Raw genomic sequence first — 26,271 nt, 5'->3', positions numbered from 1 at the left:
GTGGCACATGGCAGAGTGTGGCGATGGAGACAGCAGCAATGGGAGGCCGTACAGGGACCCATGAGAGACTCTGGACCTGGCAGCAGCATGAGGAGGCGGTATATAGGGGCCTATGGCAGATTAGGGGCCTGGCAGCAGCTATGGGAGGCCCGTAATCTGCCAGCACCCTATGTCAAAAAATTCTACACACCAGCAGTGTGTGAGACCTGAAAGTGGCACATGGCAGAGTGTGGCGATGGAGACAGCAGCAATGGGAGGCCGTACAGGGACCCATGAGAGACTCTGGACCTGGCAGCAGCATGAGGAAGCGGTATATAGGGGCCTATGGCAGATTAGGGGCCTGGCAGCAGCAATGGGAGGCCCGTAATCTGCCAACACCCTATGTCAAAAAATTCTACACACCAGCAGTGTGTGAGGAGACCTGAAAGTGGCACATGGCAGAGTGTGGCGATGGAGACAGCAGCAATGGGAGGCCGTACAGGGACCCATGACAGACTCTGGACCTGGCAGCAGCATGAGGAGGCGGTATATAGGGGCCTATGGCAGATTAGGGGCCTGGCAGCAGCTATGGGAGGCCCGTAATCTGCCAGCACCCTATGTCAAAAAATTCTACACACCAGCAGTGTGTGAGGAGACCTGAAAGTGGCACATGGCAGAGTGTGGCGATGGAGACAGCAGCAATGGGAGGCCGTACAGGGACCCATGAGAGACTCTGGACCTGGCAGCAGCATGAGGAGGCGGTATATAGGGGCCTATGGCAGATTAGGGGCCTGGCAGCAGCTATGGGAGGCCCGTAATCTGCCAGCACCCTATGTCAAAAAATTCAACACACCAGCAGTGTGTGAGGAGACCTGAAAGTGGCACATGGCAGAGTGTGGCGATGGAGACAGCAGCAATGGGAGGCCGTACAGGGACCCATGAGAGACTCTGGACCTGGCAACAGCATGAGGAAGCGGTATATAGGGGCCTATGGCAGATTAGGGGCCTGGCAGCAGCTATAGGAGGCCCATAATCTGCCAGCACCCTATGTCAAAAAATTCAACACACCAGCAGTGTGAGGAGACCTGAAAGTGGCACATGGCATGAGACACTGTGGACCTGGCAGCAGCATGAGGAGGCGGTATATAGGGGCCCATGGCAGATTAGGGGCCTGGCAGCAGCTATGGGAGGCCCATAATCTGCCAGCACCCTATGTCAAAAAATTCTACACACCAGCAGTGTGTGAGGAGACCTGAAAGTGGCACATGGCAGAGTGTGGCGATGGAGACAGCAGCAATGGGAGGCCGTACAGGGACCCATGAGAGACTCTGGACCTGGCAGCAGCATGAGGAGGCGGTATATAGGGGCCTATGGCAGATTAGGGGCCTGGCAGCAGCTATAGGAGGCCCGTAAACTGCCAGCACCCTATGTCAAAAAATTCTACACACCAGCAGTGTGAGGAGACCTGAAAGTGGCACATGGCAGAGTGTGGCGATGGAGACAGCAGCAATGGGAGGCCGTACAGGGACCCATGAGAGACTCTGGACCTGGCAGCAGCATGAGGAGGCGGTATATAGGGGCCTATGGCAGATTAGGGGCCTGGCAGCAGCTATGGGAGGCCCGTAATCTGCCAGCACCCTATGTCAAAAAATTCTACACACCAGCAGTGTGTGAGACCTGAAAGTGGCACATGGCAGAGTGTGGCGATGGAGACAGCAGCAATGGGAGGCCGTACAGGGACCCATGAGAGACTCTGGACCTGGCAGCAGCATGAGGAAGCGGTATATAGGGGCCTATGGCAGATTAGGGGCCTGGCAGCAGCAATGGGAGGCCCGTAATCTGCCAACACCCTATGTCAAAAAATTCTACACACCAGCAGTGTGTGAGGAGACCTGAAAGTGGCACATGGCAGAGTGTGGCGATGGAGACAGCAGCAATGGGAGGCCGTACAGGGACCCATGACAGACTCTGGACCTGGCAGCAGCATGAGGAGGCGGTATATAGGGGCCTATGGCAGATTAGGGGCCTGGCAGCAGCTATGGGAGGCCCGTAATCTGCCAGCACCCTATGTCAAAAAATTCTACACACCAGCAGTGTGTGAGACCTGAAAGTGGCACATGGCAGAGTGTGGCGATGGAGACAGCAGCAATGGGAGGCCGTACAGGGACCCATGAGAGACTCTGGACCTGGCAGCAGCATGAGGAGGCGGTATATAGGGGCCTATGGCAGATTAGGGGCCTGGCAGCAGCTATGGGAGGCCCATAATCTGCCAGCACCCTATGTCAAAAAATTCTACACACCAGCAGTGTGTGAGGAGACCTGAAAGTGGCACATGGCAGAGTGTGGCGATGGAGACAGCAGCAATGGGAGGCCGTACAGGGACCCATGAGAGACTCTGGACCTGGCAGCAGCATGAGGAGGCGGTATATAGGGGCCTATGGCAGATTAGGGGCCTGGCAGCAGCTATGGGAGGCCCGTAATCTGCCAGCACCCTATGTCAAAAAATTCAACACACCAGCAGTGTGTGAGGAGACCTGAAAGTGGCACATGGCAGAGTGTGGCGATGGAGACAGCAGCAATGGGAGGCCGTACAGGGACCCATGAGAGACTCTGGACCTGGCAGCAGCATGAGGAAGCGGTATATAGGGGCCTATGGCAGATTAGGGGCCTGGCAGCAGCTATAGGAGGCCCATAATCTGCCAGCACCCTATGTCAAAAAATTCAACACACCAGCAGTGTGAGGAGACCTGAAAGTGGCACATGGCATGAGACACTGTGGACCTGGCAGCAGCATGAGGAGGCGGTATATAGGGGCCAATGGCAGATTAGGGGCCTGGCAGCAGCTATGGGAGGCCCATAATCTGCCAGCACCCTATGTCAAAAAATTCTACACACCAGCAGTGTGTGAGGAGACCTGAAAGTGGCACATGGCAGAGTGTGGCGATGGAGACAGCAGCAATGGGAGGCCGTACAGGGACCCATGAGAGACTCTGGACCTGGCAGCAGCATGAGAAGGCGGTATATAGGGGCCTATGGCAGATTAGGGGCCTGGCAGCAGCTATAGGAGGCCCGTAAACTGCCAGCACCCTATGTCAAAAAATTCTACACACCAGCAGTGTGAGGAGACCTGAAAGTGGCACATGGCAGAGTGTGGCGATGGAGACAGCAGCAATGGGAGGCCGTACAGGGACCCATGAGAGACTCTGGACCTGGCAGCAGCATGAGGAGGCGGTATATAGGGGCCTATGGCAGATTAGGGGCCTGGCAGCAGCTATAGGAGGCCCGTAATCTGCCAGCACCCTATGTCAAAAAATTCTACACACCAGCAGTGTGAGGAGACCTGAAAGTGGCACATGGCAGAGTGTGGCGATGGAGACAGCAGCAATGGGAGGCCGTACAGGGACCCATGAGAGACTCTGGACCTGGCAGCAGCATGAGGAGGCGGTATATAGGGGCCCATGGCAGATTAGGGGCCTGGCAGCAGCTATGGGAGGCCCGTAATCTGCCAGCACCCTATGTCAAAAAATTCAACACACCAGCAGTGTGTGAGGAGACCTGAAAGTGGCACATGGCAGAGTGTGGCGATGGAGACAGCAGCAATGGGAGGCCGTACAGGGACCCATGAGAGACTCTGGACCTGGCAGCAGCATGAGGAAGCGGTATATAGGGGCCTATGGCAGATTAGGGGCCTGGCAGCAGCTATAGGAGGCCCATAATCTGCCAGCACCCTATGTCAAAAAATTCAACACACCAGCAGTGTGAGGAGACCTGAAAGTGGCACATGGCATGAGACACTGTGGACCTGGCAGCAGCATGAGGAGGCGGTATATAGGGGCCCATGGCAGATTAGGGGCCTGGCAGCAGCTATGGGAGGCCCATAATCTGCCAGCACCCTATGTCAAAAAATTCTACACACCAGCAGTGTGTGAGGAGACCTGAAAGTGGCACATGGCAGAGTGTGGCGATGGAGACAGCAGCAATGGGAGGCCGTACAGGGACCCATGAGAGACTCTGGACCTGGCAGCAGCATGAGGAGGCGGTATATAGGGGCCTATGGCAGATTAGGGGCCTGGCAGCAGCTATAGGAGGCCCGTAAACTGCCAGCACCCTATGTCAAAAAATTCTACACACCAGCAGTGTGAGGAGACCTGAAAGTGGCACATGGCAGAGTGTGGCGATGGAGACAGCAGCAATGGGAGGCCGTACAGGGACCCATGAGAGACTCTGGACCTGGCAGCAGCATGAGGAGGCGGTATATAGGGGCCTATGGCAGATTAGGGGCCTGGCAGCAGCTATGGGAGGCCCGTAATCTGCCAGCACCCTATGTCAAAAAATTCTACACACCAGCAGTGTGTGAGACCTGAAAGTGGCACATGGCAGAGTGTGGCGATGGAGACAGCAGCAATGGGAGGCCGTACAGGGACCCATGAGAGACTCTGGACCTGGCAGCAGCATGAGGAAGCGGTATATAGGGGCCTATGGCAGATTAGGGGCCTGGCAGCAGCAATGGGAGGCCCGTAATCTGCCAACACCCTATGTCAAAAAATTCTACACACCAGCAGTGTGTGAGGAGACCTGAAAGTGGCACATGGCAGAGTGTGGCGATGGAGACAGCAGCAATGGGAGGCCGTACAGGGACCCATGACAGACTCTGGACCTGGCAGCAGCATGAGGAGGCGGTATATAGGGGCCTATGGCAGATTAGGGGCCTGGCAGCAGCTATGGGAGGCCCGTAATCTGCCAGCACCCTATGTCAAAAAATTCTACACACCAGCAGTGTGTGAGACCTGAAAGTGGCACATGGCAGAGTGTGGCGATGGAGACAGCAGCAATGGGAGGCCGTACAGGGACCCATGAGAGACTCTGGACCTGGCAGCAGCATGAGGAGGCGGTATATAGGGGCCTATGGCAGATTAGGGGCCTGGCAGCAGCTATGGGAGGCCCATAATCTGCCAGCACCCTATGTCAAAAAATTCTACACACCAGCAGTGTGTGAGGAGACCTGAAAGTGGCACATGGCAGAGTGTGGCGATGGAGACAGCAGCAATGGGAGGCCGTACAGGGACCCATGAGAGACTCTGGACCTGGCAGCAGCATGAGGAGGCGGTATATAGGGGCCTATGGCAGATTAGGGGCCTGGCAGCAGCTATGGGAGGCCCGTAATCTGCCAGCACCCTATGTCAAAAAATTCAACACACCAGCAGTGTGTGAGGAGACCTGAAAGTGGCACATGGCAGAGTGTGGCGATGGAGACAGCAGCAATGGGAGGCCGTACAGGGACCCATGAGAGACTCTGGACCTGGCAGCAGCATGAGGAAGCGGTATATAGGGGCCTATGGCAGATTAGGGGCCTGGCAGCAGCTATAGGAGGCCCATAATCTGCCAGCACCCTATGTCAAAAAATTCAACACACCAGCAGTGTGAGGAGACCTGAAAGTGGCACATGGCATGAGACACTGTGGACCTGGCAGCAACATGAGGAGGCGGTATATAGGGGCCCATGGCAGATTAGGGGCCTGGCAGCAGCTATGGGAGGCCCATAATCTGCCAGCACCCTATGTCAAAAAATTCTACACACCAGCAGTGTGTGAGGAGACCTGAAAGTGGCACATGGCAGAGTGTGGCGATGGAGACAGCAGCAATGGGAGGCCGTACAGGGACCCATGAGAGACTCTGGACCTGGCAGCAGCATGAGAAGGCGGTATATAGGGGCCTATGGCAGATTAGGGGCCTGGCAGCAGCTATAGGAGGCCCGTAAACTGCCAGCACCCTATGTCAAAAAATTCTACACACCAGCAGTGTGAGGAGACCTGAAAGTGGCACATGGCAGAGTGTGGCGATGGAGACAGCAGCAATGGGAGGCCGTACAGGGACCCATGAGAGACTCTGGACCTGGCAGCAGCATGAGGAGGCGGTATATAGGGGCCTATGGCAGATTAGGGGCCTGGCAGCAGCTATAGGAGGCCCGTAATCTGCCAGCACCCTATGTCAAAAAATTCTACACACCAGCAGTGTGAGGAGACCTGAAAGTGGCACATGGCAGAGTGTGGCGATGGAGACAGCAGCAATGGGAGGCCGTACAGGGACCCATGAGAGACTCTGGACCTGGCAGCAGCATGAGGAGGCGGTATATAGGGGCCCATGGCAGATTAGGGGCCTGGCAGCAGCTATGGGAGGCCCGTAATCTGCCAGCACCCTATGTCAAAAAATTCAACACACCAGCAGTGTGTGAGGAGACCTGAAAGTGGCACATGGCAGAGTGTGGCGATGGAGACAGCAGCAATGGGAGGCCGTACAGGGACCCATGAGAGACTCTGGACCTGGCAGCAGCATGAGGAGGCGGTATATAGGGGCCTATGGCAGATTAGGGGCCTGGCAGCAGCTATGGGAGGCCCGTAATCTGCCAGCACTCTATGTCAAAAAATTCTACACACCAGCAGTGTGTGAGGAGACCTCAAAGTGGCACATGTTTGAGGCATGATTCATGGCGGATTTAGTCAGTTGTGTCAGGAACTGGTGGTTTGAAATCCAGACTAATCCACGCCTGATTCATTTTCACAAACGTGAGTCTCTCCACACTTTGGGTGGACAGTCGTGTCCTCCGCGGAGTTACAATACCTCCTGCCGCACTAAACACGCGCTCCGATGCCACGCTACTGGCCGGGCATGACAGCCTTTCAAGGGCAAATTCAGCTAGTTGGGGCCAAAGGTCAAGTTTCGTTGCCCAGTAGTCAAGGGGATTGTCTACCTCGGTTGGCAGGGTGCTGTCCAAGTAGGCCCAAGCCTGTTGTTTGAGGTCCTGCTCCAGGTCCACCTGATGCTGCTGCTGCTGCTGCGGCTGGTTAGTAGTTTCCTCACTGCGCTGGTGAAGAAAGCTACTCATCATCGACTGCAGACTGAGGCAGCCGCTGCTGGTGGAGCTGCCACTGCTCCTACCACCCCACCCCTCCCCTGCTGCCATGGCAGCGGAACGCGAGCGCACAGGGCCCACAGTGTCTGAGGATGGACGTTGGCGCACAAAGGCAGAGACCAACTGACTACATAGGTGGTTTTTATAGTACGTTATTTTGGCCTCCCTCTCAGCAGGTGTGATAAAGGCCACCATTTTGGAACGGTAGCGAGGGTCCAACAAGGTGGACAGCCAAAAGTCATCCCTCTGTCTGATGGTTATTATTCGGCTGTCGCTACGCAAGCAACCGAGCATGCTATGGGCCATTTGTGCCAAGGAATGCGAGGGACTCCCTGCCTCCATCTCCACAGCATACTGCCACGGTGCGTCTGGGTCCTCTGTCTCCTCCTCCTCCTCCTCTACCAGATGCTCCTGCTCCTCCACTCCTGTCCGCTGAGTGGAAAAACCACCCATTTCACTCAATAATTCCTGAGCACAAATGTCCTCCTCTACCTCCTCCTCTTCTTCCTGTCCTGCCCCCACAGGGGTCATGTGGCGTTGAGATCTGTGCGCCACGTCTACCGCACCCTGACCAGCCATTGTTAACAGCATTTGTTCAAGGACGTGCAACAGAGGAATGACGTCGTTCATCCCATAGTCCTGCCGACTCACGAATAGCGTGGCCTCCTCAAAGGGCCTGAGCAAGCGGCAGGTGTCACGCATGAGCTGCCAATGGCTGACATCGAAGTTACACAGGGGAGTACCTTTATCCGCTTGTAACATCAGGAAATCGGTGATGGCCTTTCGCTGTTCGTAAAGGCGGTCTAACATGTGTAGGGTTGAATTCCACCTTGTTGCAACGTCGCAGATCAGGCGATGCTGTGGAATTCCGTTCTGCCGCTGCAGCTCAGGGAGGGTGTGCTTTGCGGTGTAGGAATGGCTGAAATGCATGCAAAGTTTACGTGACATTTTAAGGATGTCTTGCAGTGGGATGGTGGATTTTAAGAACCGCTTGACAACCAGATTGAACACGTGAGCCATGCATGGCGCATGGCACAACCTTCCTTGACGCAGAGCAGACACCATGTTCTTTCCGTTGTCGGTCAACATGGTTCCGATTTTCAGTTTGCGCGGAGACAGCCATCTGTCGATTTCTCTGTTCATTACACTCAGAAGTTCCTCCCCTGTGTGACTACGTTCGCCAAGGCATACCAGGTGCAGAACAGCGTGACACCGTTGCGCCCTGCACATGTGATATGCCGGTCGGGTAATGGGACTTGGCACGGGGGTGGCGGCTGAGGACACGGCGGAAGAAGAGGTGGTAGAGGCGGACATCTTTGCCGGACCAAGGACGTGCAAACGTGGAGGCAAAAGCGGCGTGACCTGTCCAAGTTGCTGGTGCGGCTGTGACGGCACCACGTTCACCCAGTGGGCCGTAAATGACATGTACTGTCCCTGACCATAGTTACAGCTCCACACGTCGGCGCTGCCGTGCACTTTGGCAGAGACCGACATGCTCAAAGACTGGCCCACCATGTCTTCTACATGTGAATGCAGGGCTGGCACTGCCTTTTTGGCGAAGAAATGACGGCTTGGCACTCTCCACCGCGGCGCGGCACAAGCCATCATTTCTCTGAAAGGTGCTGAGTCCACCACTTGGAAAGGGAGGGACTGCAGCACCAGCAACTTGGACAGGAGGACGTTCAGCTTTTGCACCGTCGGGTGCGTGCTCGCAAACTGTTGTCTCTTGGAAACGGATTCCAAGAAAGACTGCTGACGGAATCCGTGAAGAGGAGTAGCAGGAGAAGGAGCATCTGAACGAGCGGAAGATGCCAACGAGCGACAACTCCCCTCAGCAGAGGTGTTGGAGCCTTGACTGGCTGATGGAGGGCGATTGACGTCGGGTGACGGAGCAAGTAACGGAGCGGGTGATGGAGCGGGGGCTGGGGCGGGCAGAACCGCCGTATCTTTATCACGGTTTTCCCAGGCCACCAAATGGCGACGCTGCATATGCTGCCGCAACGCTGTAGTCCCAACATGGGCCCCCTGGCCACGCTTGACTTTCTGGCCACATAGTCGACATACGGCTACGTTTACTTCCTCGGGCGGCTTGACGAAAAATTGCCACACCGCCGAGTAGGAAACTTTGCCCCCGATACTCCTCACTGGCTGACTGCTGCTTCCTCCGTGCACACCGGCACCACTACTGGCCGTGGTGGTAGGCTGCAGTGGAGCTGGTGCTCTACTCCGTGGCCGTTTGGCTCCACTGACACTGCTTCCACTGACACTGCTGCGACCCTGCTGCTGTCTCCTGGGCAACCCACCGACTGTTTCGCTCACTGCCAAGCTGCCACCCTCTTCTCCTGATGATGCGGAAGAAATTGCCTGATGACGACGAGGCTGCCAAGTGCGATCAACCTCCTCATCATCAAGTAGGGTCTCCGCCTCACTACTAGCCCCCTCGGCTGCGTCTGGGTCAGGAGACAGACCTGTCTCTAGACCGGCTACCGGGCCACTCTCCTCGCCACTACTTCTTCGCCTAGCTGCTGAAAAGGCGGATGTCTCCCCCCGTTCCTGACCGCCCTCTGTTAGCTCTTCCTCACTGTACAGTGGGGCTGAGCCCACAGCATGTGATACTTCGCTTGGTGAGGGAACACCAAAGGACAGGGGCAGGTAGAGGACACGTGATTTCAGTGGGCTTGGTCCCGGGCCATGCCAACTAACGGTTGTGTCTGACGTACCCACCGACCGTTGGCTGTAGGTGTCAGAGGTGACCTGGGAAGAGGAAGACGACCGAGCCAACCAATCGATGACGGCAGGGTTGTCGGTGGAGACACGACCGCTGGATGACACCGGGAGCACTGGCCTCTGGCTGCGAATAGTGCTGCCTCGACCCCTTCCTCTGCTGCCACGTCTGCTCGCTCCTAAAACATTGCCTCCTCTGCCACTCCTCTGCATGTTGTCTGACATACTCTTTAATTAAACGATTATGTGTCCCTGAGTAACAATTCTGTGTCCCTGAGTAACAATTCTGTGTCTGTGCGAGTAACAATTCTGTGGCCCTAAGTAACAGTTCTGTGGCCCTCAGTAACAATTCTGTGTCCCTGATTAACGTTTCTGTGGCCCCAAGTAACAGTTCTGTGGCCCTCAGTAACAATTCTGTGTCCCTGAGTAACAATTCTGTGTCTGTGCGAGTAACAATTCTGTGGCCCTAAGTAACAGTTCTGTGGCCCTCAGTAACAATTCTGTGTCCCTGATTAACGTTTCTGTGGCCCCAAGTAACAGTTCTGTGGCCCTCAGTAACAATTCTGTGTCTGTGCGAGTAACAATTCTGTGTCTGTGCGAGTAACAATTCTGTGGCCCTAAGTAAAGTTTCTGGGGCCCTAAGTAACAATTCTCTGGCACTCAGTAACAATTCTGTCTGTCCCTGAGTAACAATTCTCTGGCACTCAGTAACAATTCTGTCTGTCCCTGAGTAAAAATTCTGTGGCCCTAAGTAAAGTTTCTGGGGCCCTGAGTAACAATTATCTGGCACTCAGTAACAATTCTGTCTGTCCCTGAGTAACAATTCTCTGGCACTCAGTAACAATTCTGTCTGTCCCTGAGTAAAAATTCTCTGGCCCTAAGTAAAGTTTCTGTGGCCCTGAGTAACAATTCTCTGGCACTCCGTAACAATTCTGTCTGTCCCTGAGTAACAATTCTCTGGCACTCAGTAACAATTCTGTCTGTCCCTGAGTAAAAATTCTGTGGCCCTAATTAAAGTTTCTGTGGCCCTAAGTAACAATTCTCTGGCACTCAGTAACAATTCTGTCTGTCCCTGAGTAACAATTCTCTGGCACTCCGTAACAATTCTGTCTGTCCCTGAGTAACAATTCTCTGGCACTCAGTAACAATTCTGTCTGTCCCTGAGTAAAAATTCTGTGGCCCTAAGTAAAGTTTCTGTGGCCCTGAGTAACAATTCTCTGGCACTCCGTAACAATTCTGTCTGTCCCTGAGTATGAATTCCGTGGCCCTAACTAGCGTTTCTTTGTCCCTAAGTAAAGTTTCTGTGGCCCTCAGTAACAGTTCTGTGTCTGTGCGAGTAACAATTCTGTGTCTGTGCGAGTAACAATTCTGTGGCCCTAAGTAAAGTTTCTGTGGCCCTAAGTAACAATTCTCTGGCACTCCGTAACAATTCTGTCTGTCCCTGAGTAACAATTCTCTGGCACTCAGTAACAATTCTGTCTGTCCCTGAGTAAAAATTCTGTGGCCCTAAGTAAAGTTTCTGTGGCCCTGAGTAACAATTCTCTGGCACTCCGTAACAATTCTGTCTGTCCCTGAGTAACAATTCTCTGGCACTCAGTAACAATTCTGTCTGTCCCTGAGTAAAAATTCTGTGACCCTAAGTAAAGTTTCTGTGGCCCAGAGTAACAATTCTCTGGCACTCCGTAACAATTCTGTCTGTCCCTGAGTATGAATTCTGTGGCCCTAACTAGCGTTTCTTTGTCCCTAAGTAACAGTTCTGTGGCCCTGAGTAACAATTCTGTGTCTGTGCGAGTAACAATTCTGTGGCCCTAAGTAACAGTTCTGTGGCCCTCAGTAACAGTTCTGTGTCTGTGCGAGTAACAATTCTGTGTCTGTGCGAGTAACAATTCTGTGGCCCTAAGTAACAGTTCTGTGGCCTTCAGTAACAATTCTGTGTCTGTGCGAGTAACAATTCTGTGTCTGTGCGAGTAACAATTCTGTGGCCCTAAGTAAAGTTTCTGTGGCCCTAAGTAACAATTCTCTGGCACTCAGTAACAATTCTGTCTGTCCCTGAGTAACAATTCTGTGGCCCTAAGTAAAGTTTCTGTGGCCCAGAGTAACAATTCTCTGGCACTCCGTAACAATTCTGTCTGTCCCTGAGTATGAATTCTGTGGCCCTAACTAGCGTTTCTTTGTCCCTAAGTAACAGTTCTGTGGCCCTGAGTAACAATTCTGTGTCTGTGCGAGTAACAATTCTGTGGCCCTAAGTAACAGTTCTGTGGCCCTCAGTAACAGTTCTGTGTCTGTGCGAGTAACAATTCTGTGTCTGTGCGAGTAACAATTCTGTGGCCCTAAGTAACAGTTCTGTGGCCTTCAGTAACAATTCTGTGTCTGTGCGAGTAACAATTCTGTGGCCCTAAGTAAAGTTTCTGTGGCCCTAAGTAACAATTCTCTGGCACTCAGTAACAATTCTGTCTGTCCCTGAGTAACAATTCTCTGGCACTCAGTAACAATTCTGTCTGTCCCTGAGTAAAAATTCTGTGGCCCTAAGTAAAGTTTCTGGGGCCCTGAGTAACAATTCTCTGGCACTCAGTAACAATTCTGTCTGTCCCTGAGTAACAATTCTCTGGCACTCAGTAACAATTCTGTCTGTCCCTGAGTAAAAATTCTGTGGCCCTAAGTAAAGTTTCTGTGGCCCTAAGTAACAATTCTCTGGCACTCAGTAACAATTCTGTCTGTCCCTGAGTAACAATTCTCTGGCACTCAGTAACAATTCTGTCTGTCCCTGAGTAAAAATTCTGTGGCCCTAAGTAAAGTTTCTGGGGCCCTGAGTAACAATTCTCTGGCACTCAGTAACAATTCTGTCTGTCCCTGAGTAACAATTCTCTGGCACTCAGTAACAATTCTGTCTGTCCCTGAGTAAAAATTCTGTGGCCCTAAGTAAAGTTTCTGTGGCCCTAAGTAACAATTCTCTGGCACTCAGTAACAATTCTGTCTGTCCCTGAGTAACAATTCTCTGACACTCCGTAACAATTCTGTCTGTCCCTGAGTAACAATTCTCTGGCACTCAGTAACAATTCTGTCTGTCCCTGAGTAAAAATTCTGTGGCCCTAAGTAAAGTTTCTGTGGCCCTAAGTAACAATTCTCTGGCACTCAGTAACAATTCTGTCTGTCCCTGAGTAACAATTCTCTGGCACTCAGTAACAATTCTGTCTGTCCCTGAGTAAAAATTCTGTGGCCCTAATTAAAGTTTCTGTGGCCCTAAGTAACAATTCTCTGGCACTCAGTAACAATTCTGTCTGTCCCTGAGTAACAATTCTCTGACACTCCGTAACAATTCTGTCTGTCCCTGAGTAACAATTCTCTGGCACTCAGTAACAATTCTGTCTGTCCCTGAGTAAAAATTCTGTGGCCCTAAGTAAAGTTTCTGTGGCCCTGAGTAACAATTCTCTGGCACTCCGTAACAATTCTGTCTGTCCCTGAGTATGAATTCCGTGGCCCTAACTAGCGTTTCTTTGTCCCTAAGTAAAGTTTCTGTGGCCCTCAGTAACAGTTCTGTGTCTGTGCGAGTAACAATTCTGTGTCTGTGCGAGTAACAATTCTGTGGCCCTAAGTAAAGTTTCTGGGGCCCTAAGTAACAATTCTCTGGCACTCCGTAACAATTCTGTCTGTCCCTGAGTAACAATTCTCTGGCACTCAGTAACAATTCTGTCTGTCCCTGAGTAAAAATTCTGTGGCCCTAAGTAAAGTTTCTGTGGCCCTGAGTAACAATTCTCTGGCACTCCGTAACAATTCTGTCTGTCCCTGAGTAACAATTCTCTGGCACTCAGTAACAATTCTGTCTGTCCCTGAGTAAAAATTCTGTGGCCCTAAGTAAAGTTTCTGTGGCCCAGAGTAACAATTCTCTGGCACTCCGTAACAATTCTGTCTGTCCCTGAGTATGAATTCTGTGGCCCTAACTAGCGTTTCTTTGTCCCTAAGTAACAGTTCTGTGGCCCTGAGTAACATTTCTGTGTCTGTGCGAGTAACAATTCTGTGGTCCTAAGTAACAGTTCTGTGGCCCTCAGTAACAGTTCTGTGTCTGTGCGAGTAACAATTCTGTGTCTGTGCGAGTAACAATTCTGTGGCCCTAAGTAACAGTTCTGTGGCCTTCAGTAACAATTCTGTGTCTGTGCGAGTAACAATTCTGTGTCTGTGCGAGTAACAATTCTGTGGCCCTAAGTAAAGTTTCTGGGGCCCTAAGTAACAATTCTCTGGCACTCAGTAACAATTCTGTCTGTCCCTGAGTAACAATTCTCTGGCACTCAGTAACAATTCTGTCTGTCCCTGAGTAAAAATTCTGTGGCCCTAAGTAAAGTTTCTGTGGCCCTAAGTAACAATTCTCTGGCACTCAGTAACAATTCTGTCTGTCCCTGAGTAAAAATTCTGTGGCCCTACTTAAAGTTTCTGTGGCCCTAAGTAACAATTCTCTGGCACTCAGTAACAATTCTGTCTGTCCCTGAGTAACAATTCTCTGGCACTCAGTAACAATTCTGTCTGTCCCTGAGTAAAAATTCTGTGGCCCTAATAACGTTTCTGTGGCCCTAAGTAACAATTCTCTGGCACTGAATAACAATTCTGTCTGTCCCTGATTATGAATTCTGTGGCCCTAACTAGCGTTTCTTTGTCCCTAAATAACGATTCTGTGGCCCTCATTAACAAGTCTGTGTCCCTGAGTAATGGTTCTCTGTCCCTAAGTAACTTTTCTCTGTCCCCAATTATCGTTTCTGTGGCCCTAATTTTTCCGATATTCGACTCGAATTCCACTTCGGATACTTCGATTCGCTCATCTCTAGTGTTAATGAAATTAACAGCAGGTGCACTAGATGGGCAACAATGAAACGACACCCAAAACAGGAATGGTTTTACAGGTGGCGGCCACTGACATTTTTTCCTACTCATCTTTTCTGACTAATTTTGCATTTAGCTAGTGTCAGTGTCACTACTGGTAGCATGAGGCAATACCTGGACCCTACAGAGGTGGCACAGTCAGTCCATGCCTTCCAGGATGGCACATCAATACGTTCCATTGCCAGAAGGTTTGCTGTGTCTCCCAGCACAGTCTCATGGAGGAGATTCCAGGAGACAGGCAGTTACTCTAGGAGAGCTGGACAGGGCTGTAGAAGGTCCTTAACCCACCAGCAGGACTGGTATCTGCTCCTTTGTGCAAGGAGGAACAGGTTGAGCACTGCCAAAGCCCTACAAAATGACCTCCAGCAGGCCACTAGTGTGAATGTCTCTGACCAATCAGAAACAGACTTGATGAGGGTGTCCTGAGGGCCCGACGTCCTCTAGTGGGCCCTGTGCTTACTGCCTGGCATCATAGAGCTTGATTGGCATTTGCCATTGAACACCAGAATTGGCAGGTCCACCACTGGTGCCCTGTGCTTCTCACAGATGAGAGCAGGTTCACCCTGAGCACATGTGACAGACGTGAAAGGGTCTGGAGAAGTCGTGGAGAACGTTATCCTGCCTATAACATCGTTCAGCATGACCATTTTGGTGGTGGGTCAGTGATGGTCTGGGGAAGCATATCCATGTAGGGATGCACAGACCTCTACAGGCTAGACAATGACCCCCCCCACTTGCATTAGGTATTGGGATTAAATCCTTGGACCCATTGTCAGACCCTACGCTGGTGCACTGGGTCCTGGGTTCCTTCTGGTGCACGACAATGCCCGGCCTCATGTGTAGAGAGTATGCAGGCAGTTCCTGGAGGATGAAGGAATTGATACCATTGAATGGCCCCCACGCTTTCCAGATCTAAATCCAATAGAACACCTCTGGGATATCATGTTTCGGTCCATCCGACACCGCCAGGTTGCACCTCAGGCTGTCCGGGAGCTCAGTGATGCCCTGGTCCAGATCTGGGAGGAAATACCCCAGGACACCATCCGTCATCTCATTAGGAGCCTCCTCCGATGTTGTCAGACATGCATACAAGCACGTGGGGGCCATACAAACTACTGAGGACCATTCTGAGTTGCTGCAATTAAATTTCAGCAAAATGGACTCGCCTGCTGCATAATTTTTTCACTTTGATTTTCGGGGTGTCTTTGAATTCAGTCCTTTGTAGGTTGATAATTTTCATTTCTATCAAAAGATGGGGCATCCTTACGTTCCTAACACATTACCCCATCCATATCAGTATAGAGATCCAGCAGGAGATTCTTTCCCATTGAGATCTGATGTGTTTTCAGAGTGTTCCTTTAATTTTTTTGAGCAGTGTATATGTATATAGAAGAGCAGCTGTATTTGATCATAACATATGCAGGCTCTGCTCTCTGCTTTGAGTTTGTTGGTTTTGCGTTCACTGTTTTTCACAACGGATTCCAGGTATTAGGTAGTTTGTGGTACCTGGCACCTGAAGCAGGACACTTAGTCCTAAATGTTTAAAATGGCTGATAGGTTTGCCTTAGATTGATGAATGGTCAGCTTGTTGGGTGATATCAGTTAGTCATCACTATAGTCCAGTGTTTCTCAACTCCAGTCCTCATGGACCCCCAACAGGTCATGTTTTCAGGATTTCCCTCAGATGAAACAGCTGTGGTAATTACTAAGGCAGTGAAACTGATCAAATCACCTGTGCAAAATAATGGAAATCCTGAAAACATGACCTGTTGGGGGTCCATGAGGACTGGAGTTGAGAAACACTGCTATAGTCCAACTTCAGGCTCACCAGGCCTCCTTTATTCACCATTTCTACCAATTGAAGGACCTTGTCAACTTGTCTTGACTTTTGTCAAGTTTCAAGTGTGATGTCACAGGTTCTCTTCATGTTCTTCCTTCAGTGGTTTGCAGGTCCTAACTGCTGCAGAGTGCAGCACCACGCCGTTATGTAGCACTGATCTCTGCCGCATTCTCCAGTAAGTCCAGGGATGGATGCAAAGTCATGACTCCCTGGGCATACAATAAGTGGTTTGAATGAAGCTGGGTGTCATTTATCCTGGAAGAGGCTTGGTGCTGGATCAGTGGCCAAGTGAGCCTTCAGGGGACAGCACTAGAAAGCGGGTGGGAATAGCCACCAGAGCTAAAATTTTATTTTAAAAGCATGCTGACTATACTGTTAATATGTTTAGTAAAGCTAACCTTTGTTGATTGAAGGCAAGCAGCTTGGTTGATTCATCCACCAACTTTCCTAAAAGACTTCACAGTTCCACCCAGTTAACAGTAGGCATCTATACTATGGTATCATAAACTGTGAGGGGCATAAAAGTGGTTTTATTTGGAACCTGTTTTCTGTAAGGCCAACTTTGGACCTGTGTTCCTCCATACTGTTTGCCTGCTTCATTAAAGGGTCTTACTGTGGAAGAGTTAGATGTGTTAGGCTGAACTGTCTCGTAAATTCTCCTTTCCCCAGCTGTGCAAATTCTCTTCGTTCTCCTGCTGATCTTTTCGGCCACAAAGAGTGAAGCTATCGGCAAGTTCCAACTGTGAGGCTGAGAAATGTCTTCCTGTTACCATGTGACATTGCTGGACCAGTTACCAGGTTTTAAGTTCTGTCACATGCTCACAAATACCTGAAAGTACCTGGTATTTCCCTTAAAAAACATACGAGCCTTAAGGGAAGGGCAGTTAAGTGAAGAAAAGCACGGATTCACTTGAAGTTGTATAAGTGTAAGGCTTAATATTAGTCTTCTAAAATACCCTGCCTGACGTTCTTTACTTGACTCCTTTATCACGTACAATTTTACAGACTTCCAGTGCTCTTTAATTGTGATTATATTTTACAGGTGGATAAATTTTACATTGAGGCTGTGGACCTGGGTACCATTTTCAAGATTAAGATCCGACATGATAACAGCATGCTGAACCCAGATTGGTATTTGGAGAGGGTGGAAATCCTGAATGAGGTGACCGAGGAGACGTATATGTTCCTTTGTGAGCGGTGGCTTTCCACCAAGAAAGAGGACAAGAGGATTGATAGGATTTTTTATGAAAAGGTATTTGATCATAGAGTGCTAAACTGTACTTATGTAATGTATTTACACCTACAGTTGTGTTCAAAATAATAAGTGTGTTGAAAAAAGTGAATAAAGCTCAAAATCCTTCTAATAGCTTTTATTTCCATCCACACAAATGCATTGGGAACACGACACATTCTATTCCAAATCAAAACATGAAGAAAAATAGATCAAATTTGTGTTGTTCCTCTAAAAACATTGAGAAAAGTGAATATTAGACGGTTCAAAAAAATAGCAGTGTTTGTATTCTTCTTTACAAACTCAAACATTCACTATATAAACTGAAAAATGTTTGAAGATTTTGCTTTCCTTTGAATCACTTCATGAATATTTAGTTGTATAAGCACTGTTTCTGAGGACTGCTGTACATCTGTGTTGCATAGAGTCACCCAACTTCTGGCCCCTGTGATCAGGTATTCCAGCCCAGGATGATTGGACGACATTCCACAGTTCTTCTCTATTTCTTGGTTTTGCCTCAGAAACTGCATTTTTGATGTCACCCCACAAGTTTTCTATTGGATTAAGATCCGGGGATTGGGCTGGTCACTCCATAACGTCAATCTCATTGGTCTGGAACCAAGATGTTGCACGTTTACTGGTGTGTTTGGGGTCGTTGTCTTGTTGGAACACCCATTTCAAGGGCATTTCCTCTTCAGCATAAGGCAGCATGACCTCTTCAAGTATTCTGATGTATTCAAACTGATCCATGATCCCTGGTATGCGATAAATAGGCCCAACACCGTAGTATGAGAAACATCCCCATATCATGATGCTTGCACCACCATGCTTCACTGTCTTCACCGTGTACTGTGGCTTGAATTCAGTGTTTGGGGGTCATCAGACAAACTGTCTCCGACCACTAGACCCAAAAAGAACAATCTTACTTTCATCAGTCCACAAAATGTTGCGCCATTTCTCTTTAGGCCAGTCAATGTGCTCTTTGGCAAATTGTAACCTCTTCAGCACATGTCTTTTTTCCAACAGTGGGACTTTGCGGGGGCTTCTTGCAGATAGCTTGGCTTCACATAGGCGTCTTCTAATTGTAACAGTCCTCACAGGGAACTTTACACCTTCTTTCATCTTCCTGGAGCTGATTGTTGGCTGAGTCCGCGCCATTTTGGCAATTCTTTTATCCATTCGAATGGTAGTTTCTCACTTTCTTCCACGTCTTTAAGGTTTTGGTTGCCATTTTAAAGCATTTGCGATCATTTTAGCTGAGCAGCCTATCATTTTCTGCACTTCTTTATATGTTTTCCCTTCTCCAATCAACTTTTTAATCAAGGTACGCTGTTCTTCTGAACAATGTCTGGAACGACCCATTTTCCTCAGAATTTCAGAGAGAAATGCACTGTAACCAGCATGTACAACATTTGCTGCCTTCCTTCCTTAAATAAGGGCAATAATTGCCACCTGTTTTTCAAAGAATGAATGACCTCACTAATAGAACTCCACACTGCTATTATTTTGAACATGCCCCTTTCAATGAGTGATTCAATGACACAGAATCAGCAGCATGCATGTCATGACTGTTGGGTCTGTTGGATTTCTATTACTCTACTACACCTGCTAGGAAATTATTTGCCATGTAGAAATATAATTTCTACCAAAAACAGCGATTGATCCGGTTAGTGATGTCTGACTGCTATTATTTTGAACACAACTGTATATTATAGTGCCCCCCTCCTCTAGTCTTATACTCACCTTTTCCCAATGCAGTGAGATGTCAGCTGTGCAGCTTGTCAGTGCCACCAGCTGCTTGTCAAAATTTTCCCCATGGAGATTACAAACTCTCCAAAGAATTTCTTTCATTCAGCCAACAGGCTATAGCTTTCTAAACAGTGTGGATGGAGAATTCTTTCCTGCTAACTACTGTTTTGTGACAGCCAACACCTGCACCAGATTGAAGTGAAAGGTGAATGGGTGAAAGGTTTTCGACAGGGCCATCCACAACTCATCAAGAACCAGTCAAAATTTGCTTTGTGTATGGCCAGCCTAAGACTGGCTATGGGGGGTAGGGGCACTGTAACATACCGGTAAGTGCAACTATAGGTAATAGTTCTAATTTGGGGCCCAAGTAATAGTCTTTTGAGGGGATGAGCTGAGCTGAGTAAATATTAACTTGTGGTTACATCTGGGCCTGACCAACAGGATCCTTTGGCTTATAGCATTAATGAACTTGCCAACACAATGCTTCTCCCATTGGCCACATGCAGCCCTTTGCTTCCAGCATCAGGGGTGCTATTCCTCCCACTGATATGGGGTACTATTCCCCACACTGACACCAACGATGGGGCATTATTCCTTCCACTGACACCAATAATAGGGCACTATTCATTTCACTGACACCAACAATAGAGTATAATTTCTCCCACTGATCTAAATGATAGAACACTATCTCTCCCAGAGAGGTGTTCTCAGAGAGGGGTGGAACTGTTGCAAGCCTTTTTTGCCCCTAAAGTCTCCCGGCAGAAGTCACAAAATTGCATAGAAGAATAGTAAAAATGAGAACCTTATTGGGGACGAGTACGAATATACCTGTATACTAAAAGAAAAGTTTTAGGAAATCTAAACAGGCATGAAGAGTAGATCAGCAAAAAGGGGGGGCTCAACCGACTCCCCAACCGAGTGCAAATGCCAGCACAATTAAAAAATACATTCACCGTCAGGAGAATAGTCCAGAAAAGTGAACCATACAACAAGAAAGAATTAGAGATTCAGATGGAGATCAATCTAGACTGTCAATTGGGGAACAAGATTAACGAATAGATAAGTGTGGACAGTGTCATGGTACATAATGTCATGGAACATCAAGAAGCTTCGTCACAACTACCTACAAAAAATGAGATAGCAGAAATGTTCGCAAAACTGGAGATATCATGAAAAATTAGATGGGGCACTACGCAATGATTTGGGCTGAATACTAATGCGAGTGGAAGAAGTAGAGGAGACTATGTCGGCACAAGCTTAATTAATTAATAAATTAGAAACGCAGGTGGAGTAGATGCGTAGAGAACAGAGAAAGTTCTCATTTAAACTGGAAGACCAAGAGAACCGTGACAGAAGATGTAACCTAAGGATTCGGGGTCTACCAGAAGAAGAGCAAGCAGAGGAGCTACATGATAAAATTAAGAGAGCGTTCAATCTATTAATGGGAAGATCAGTGACAGATCCCCTGAAAATTGAGAGAGTACACAGGATTAGACGGCAACAAGGAGTGCCGGCGGAAATCCCCAGAGATGTGATAGTTCGTTTTCATCACTACGAAGAAAGAGAAAAAATTTTGAAAAGTCTGCGTATTACCTCCGAAATAAAATATGAGGAAACATCTTTGTTGACATTTGCAACAGAGACTTTAGCTAGAAGAAGATCTTTGAGACCGTTCCTAGAACAGATGAGAGAAAAAAAAGTTCAATATAACTGGGGCTTTCCAGCATGCCTGATTAGATGGAAAGATGGGAAATCTGCAAGGCTGAGGTTCCCACAAGACTTTAGTGACTTTTGCAAAAAACTAGACTTACAGAAAATGGACCTTGAAGGGAGGTCAGTGATGCCCCCAGAGAAGGTAAGGCGGGGGACAGGAAAGTGGCAGCAGGAATCTAAGAAGAAACAGTAGGTAGATGAGGGGGGAGGGCAGGGGGGTGGATGGTTTGTGGGGGGAGGCCGGGGGAAGGGAGAGGAAGAGTATTCCTTATTTTTTCCCTGAGCCTGGAGGGTTTTTTTTTTATCCCTCCCTCTCGCGACACCGCATCCCCGGTCCTCCTCTGGGCTGCGCTGTAGCTCCTTCCCCTTCGATCTTCTTCCTCCCCGGCTGAGACGGTGGGGGGAGGAGGGGCAAAGTGGACATGGGTAGCCTGGAGACCAAACATGTGGTCAAACTCTGAAATAACCAATGTCACGAGCTAGGGATCAGAGTGGGCGTACGTGTTTTGAGTCTCACCTCAAAATAGGAATCGCGAGTGGAAATACTCCACGACAGATTCAAGGGCAACATGTAGTAATCGAACAAAATAAAGACGGTGATGGAGGGGCTCTATAAGTTAGAACAGCCACATAAAAAGAAGACAGGTACAGACATATATCATAAGATCATTTGTAAAAGAACTAACAGATCTTATGGAACAAGAGTTGAGAAGGATGCTCAACAGGGTCTCAAAAGAAAAATATCAGTGGGGAAATAGACCTGGAAAATATTTAATGAGGAGGTTAAAGGAAAAGAAATCTAAAAACTTTATAGAAAAAATGGAAAATGGAAAAGAAGAAATGGTGTACGCCACCACTGATATCACCAACAGGTTCCAAAAATATTACAGCAGGTTGTATGATGTGAGCCCCAGAAATAAAAAGAAACAGAGGAGGAAAGGAAGAGAAATAGGCAGAAATACTTAAATGAGGTGGATATGCCAAGAATAGCAGAAGAAAAAATTAGAGGCCTTACAAAGAACTATCACCCCGGAGGAAATCACCTTGGCCCTAAAAAATACGGCCGCAGGAAAGAGCTCTGGCCTGGACTGATATACTGTGGGATATTTAAAAAAAATTAGACATCTCTTCATCCCTAAAATGTGTGGTTATGTAAATGCAATAAAGAAGGGGTTGAAAATGAGGGAGGAGTCATTGCAAGCTTATATAACGATCATTCTTAAAGAAGGGAAAGATAGCTCACAGTGTGCCAGTTATAGGCCCATATCTCTATTAAATATTGACACAAAATTATATGCTAAGGTATTGGCAAATAGACTGAAGGAGCTGATGCCGGAATGGATACATCTGGATCAGGTTGGAGTCATTCCTGGAAGAGGAGGGACAATGGCTTGAGATCATTGCTCCTCTTGCAAGGAGTAAAGAGAGAGAAACTGCCGACAATAATCCTGTTGAATAAAACAAAAAAAGCTTTCAACAGGGTTAACTGGGGGTTCATGTTTGACACGCTAGAGGCCTTAGGATTAGGGCATAAAATGTTAAAGTGGATAAAAGGGCTCTATAATGGACCATCAGTGGCGGTTAAGGTCAACAGATCCCTTTCCAAGTTCTTTAAAATGCATAATGGTACTAGACAAGGATGCCCACTCTTTCCTCTGTTATTTGTATTATCCTTGGAACCCGTCCTGGTGAGGGTAAGAAAGTGGGTCGATATAGCTTGAATAAATATAGTGGAAGTGGAGCATAAGGTGGCAGCATATGTAGATGATATGTTATTCTATATTGTAAATCCCAGAATAACATTGGATAACTTCATGAGACCATTAGAACAATATGGCGAGCTATCGAATCTGAAAGTAAATCCTGCAAAGTCAGAGATTCTAAATATTAATATCACAAAGCTAGAGAAGCTGAGTTTACAAAAAAATTTTCTATTCACTTGGAGGAAAAAGAAAATAGGCTACCTGGGAATATAAAACTAACTCCTTCAATAAAAGCTCTATACCAGGCAAATTATATTCCATTAATAAATGAAATAAAGGATAAGCTGGGGAGACTTTCAAAGGGTGGAGCCTCCTGGATAGGTCGTATAAACTTGATAAAAATGGTGATGGTACCAAAAAAATCTGTACATGCTTCCAGTACACCTACCAGAGTCTTTTTTTTTGGGTAATAAAAAAGATGATACTTAGGTTTATATGGGCAAATAAGAAACCGAGAATTAGGCATGAGATTTGGTGTAGGGCAATAGGGAAGGGGGGATTGGGCTTGCCTAACGTTAGGAATTATTATTTAGTGGTGAATTTATCATGAATAGTAGATTGGACATTTAACTCACGAGGGAAAGGTTGGGCAAATATAAAAGGGTTTTCAAGTAAGGCACAGTTAAGGAAGATCGTTTGGATACCACATAAATTTTGCACATTAGACGTGAATATCAATCCATTGGCAAAGAAAGTTTAAGTGTTTGGGACAGAATGCACAAGCAAAAGTGATGGAAACATAATTCAGTTTTGATTCCCCTAATGAGAACGGAGTATTTTCCCCCAGGGAAGGATGATATCTCTGGGAAATGGACTAAAGATAAAAATGCATGTCTGAAGGACATATTGAATAATGGGAAATTGCACACTTTTCAAGATTTAAAGAAGAAAAAAATTTTATTTATCATATTCGATGAGTGGCGGTATTGTCAATTAGGACATTTTATTACAATGCTCCGACAACCACTGAGGACGTCGGAGGATCTGTATCCATTTGAAAAACTATTGAATGTAGCTACAGTTCCAAAACAAGTTACCTCCAGGATTTATAAAATCCTTATGGATCCTCCCCAGTTCTTGGAAAAATGGGAAAAGGAGCTTGGCACAGAAATGAATGAGCAACAAAAGAATAAAATATTTAAACTAATTCATGAAGTGATGAATATGAGCACAGGGGATAAGGAGGTGTAAAATTGGAATTATGTATATGTGAAGTGTTTGTGTACTAGGTTCTTTTTGTATTGGAAAATTCAAAAAAACTATAATTAATAAAAAAGAATATTTTTTTACATTTTAGAATGGGGTGCTTCGGGACTGTCCATAATTTAAGAGGGTGCCTTGAAAATGTCTATAATTTTAAAGGGTGCCTTGCCTAAAAAGAGTTGAGAAACACTGATATAAATGATAGAACACTATCCCTCCCACTAACACCAAAGATTGGACACTATTCTTGCTAAAAACAACGGGGCACTATTCTTTCCTTTAATACCAGTGATGGGGCACTATACCTCCTCCTACGGACCACAGGCACTATGTAATTTTTTTACTCTCACTGACCACCAATCCTGAGGTGTTGTTTACGCCCACTGATGCTGGGGCATTTTCTACTACTGGCCACAGTCTGGCCACCTTAAAATCTGAAGGACAGTAAACTTGGCCCATTGTTTAGAAAGTTTGAGGCCTCTTCTATAGGGGATCACACCTCCAGTACTCTACCAATTATGTCTAGGAGAATATTAGGGATGCACCAAAATGTAGATGGCCAAAATGTTTCAGCCGAAACCACCCCTTTTGGCCATCGGCTGATATGAAAAAAAAAACACCGATACAGGTGCCGAAAAAAAACACCACCCGCCGTCGGCGCCACCCCTCACCGCCGACTGGGCGCCGCTGCCACCGCTAGCCTCTGTTCGGTAGTTCTCAGCGTTACCTGAGAAACCATCGATCCTGGCACTGGGCATAGAGATGAGTGAAGGAAAGATGGCCTCAACTCTTCTCTATGCTCTTGGAGGATCGGAGCAATGTTACTTCCCGTTTTGGCCATTTTTTTTTTAAAGCACTAGATCGGGTGTCAGCAACCCGCGGCTCCAGAGCCGCATGCGGCTCTTTTTCATCTTTGCTGCGGCTCCGGAGCACACTGCCCACCAGGTGACAGGCAATAGGGTTTCAGTGGTCGGCAAGCCGCGGATCGCAAGCCACATGCGGCTCTTCTGTGTGCCGGGGCCCGCTCCCCTCCCTCCTCTCGGGCGGCCGCCTCAAAAGTCAGGACTCTTTTAATCCGGCCCGCGGAGCGTGGAACATTAGCTGTCAGGATGTAGGCGGGGCAGCCAGGGTGTAGGCGGGGCAGCGTGACGAACTCCTCTCACAGTCTGCCCTGAAGACCGGAACACAGCGCGGGAACACAGCGAGAGGAACGCGCGGAGCAAAGGTAAGTGAATTGAGACAATATGGGGAATTAATTACTATAGGGGGGATGAATTATTATATGGAGGATTAATTACTATGGGGGATGAATTACTATATGGGGGATGAATTACTATGGAGGATGAATTACTATATGGGGGATGAATTACTATATGGGGGATGAATTACTATATGGGGGATGAATTACTATATGGGGGATGAATTACTATATGGGGGATGAATTACTATAGGGGATGAATTACTATATGGGGGATGAAGCTAACTGCACGATCCTGTATATAGCATTAAGGTAAGAAACAATATATGCAGTGTCGGATTTGTTTTAAATGTTGCAATGGTTTTGCGGCTCCCAGTCTTTTTTTTCCCTTCGGAAACGGGTCCAAGTGGCTCTTTATGTCTTAAAAGTTGCAGACCCCTGCACTAGATCAATGCTTTTTTTTTATCCAATTTTTTACATTGCAGAGGAGAGATGTGCGGTCTTATTGACCCCATATCTCTCCATAAAGAGGACCTGTCACTAATTATTTCTATCACAAGGGATGCATACATTTCTTGTGATAAGAATAAAAGTGATTACAAATTTTTTTAAAGGGACAGTGCAAAAAAACCCAAAAAAATATTAAACACTTTTTTTTAAAAAGTTTAAAGTGCCCCCGTCCCCCCGTGCTTGCACGTAGTGGTGAACGCATATGTAGGCCACGCCCACATATGTAAATGGTGTTCAAATCACACACGTGAGGTATCGCCACAAACGTCAGAGCAAGAGCAATAATTCTCTCACTAGAACTCCTCTGTAACTTTACACTGCTAACCTGTAGACATTTTTAAATCATCACCCACTGCAGTTTCACGCCATTCCACGAGCATTAACAATTTTAAAGCGTAACATGTTGGGTATCTATTTACTCGTCGTAACATCCTCTTTCATATTTTACAAAAAAATTGGGGTATATATTGTTTTTTTTTAATCAAAATGTATTTTTTTCCAAAAAATATATATTCATTTTTAAAAACTGCGCACTCTGGTTTCCAGCCAAGTGCATATTGAATTTTTGTTTTCGGTTTCGAC

General features: G+C 47.8%; 1 protein-coding gene across 1 annotated transcript in view; it reads left to right on the top strand.

Moving 5' to 3' along the window:
- The window catches only part of LOXHD1 (lipoxygenase homology PLAT domains 1), a 296,932-nt gene that overhangs the window by 199,827 nt on the left and 70,834 nt on the right, over nt 1-26,271 (top strand). Inside the window, exon 30 of the mRNA XM_089662524.1 lies at nt 17,365-17,574. Coding sequence (XP_089518650.1) covers nt 17,365-17,574 — 210 coding nt within the window. The remainder of the gene's footprint in view (nt 1-17,364; nt 17,575-26,271) is intronic.

This window comes from Staurois parvus, unplaced genomic scaffold (assembly GCF_062004578.1).
Source record: "Staurois parvus isolate SC_StPar_1 unplaced genomic scaffold, SC_StPar_1.0 ptg001489l, whole genome shotgun sequence".
NCBI classification, from domain to species: Eukaryota; Metazoa; Chordata; class Amphibia; order Anura; family Ranidae; genus Staurois; species Staurois parvus.
Note: the sequence above shows the minus strand (reverse complement) of the source record. Positions and strands in the feature narration are given on the sequence as shown.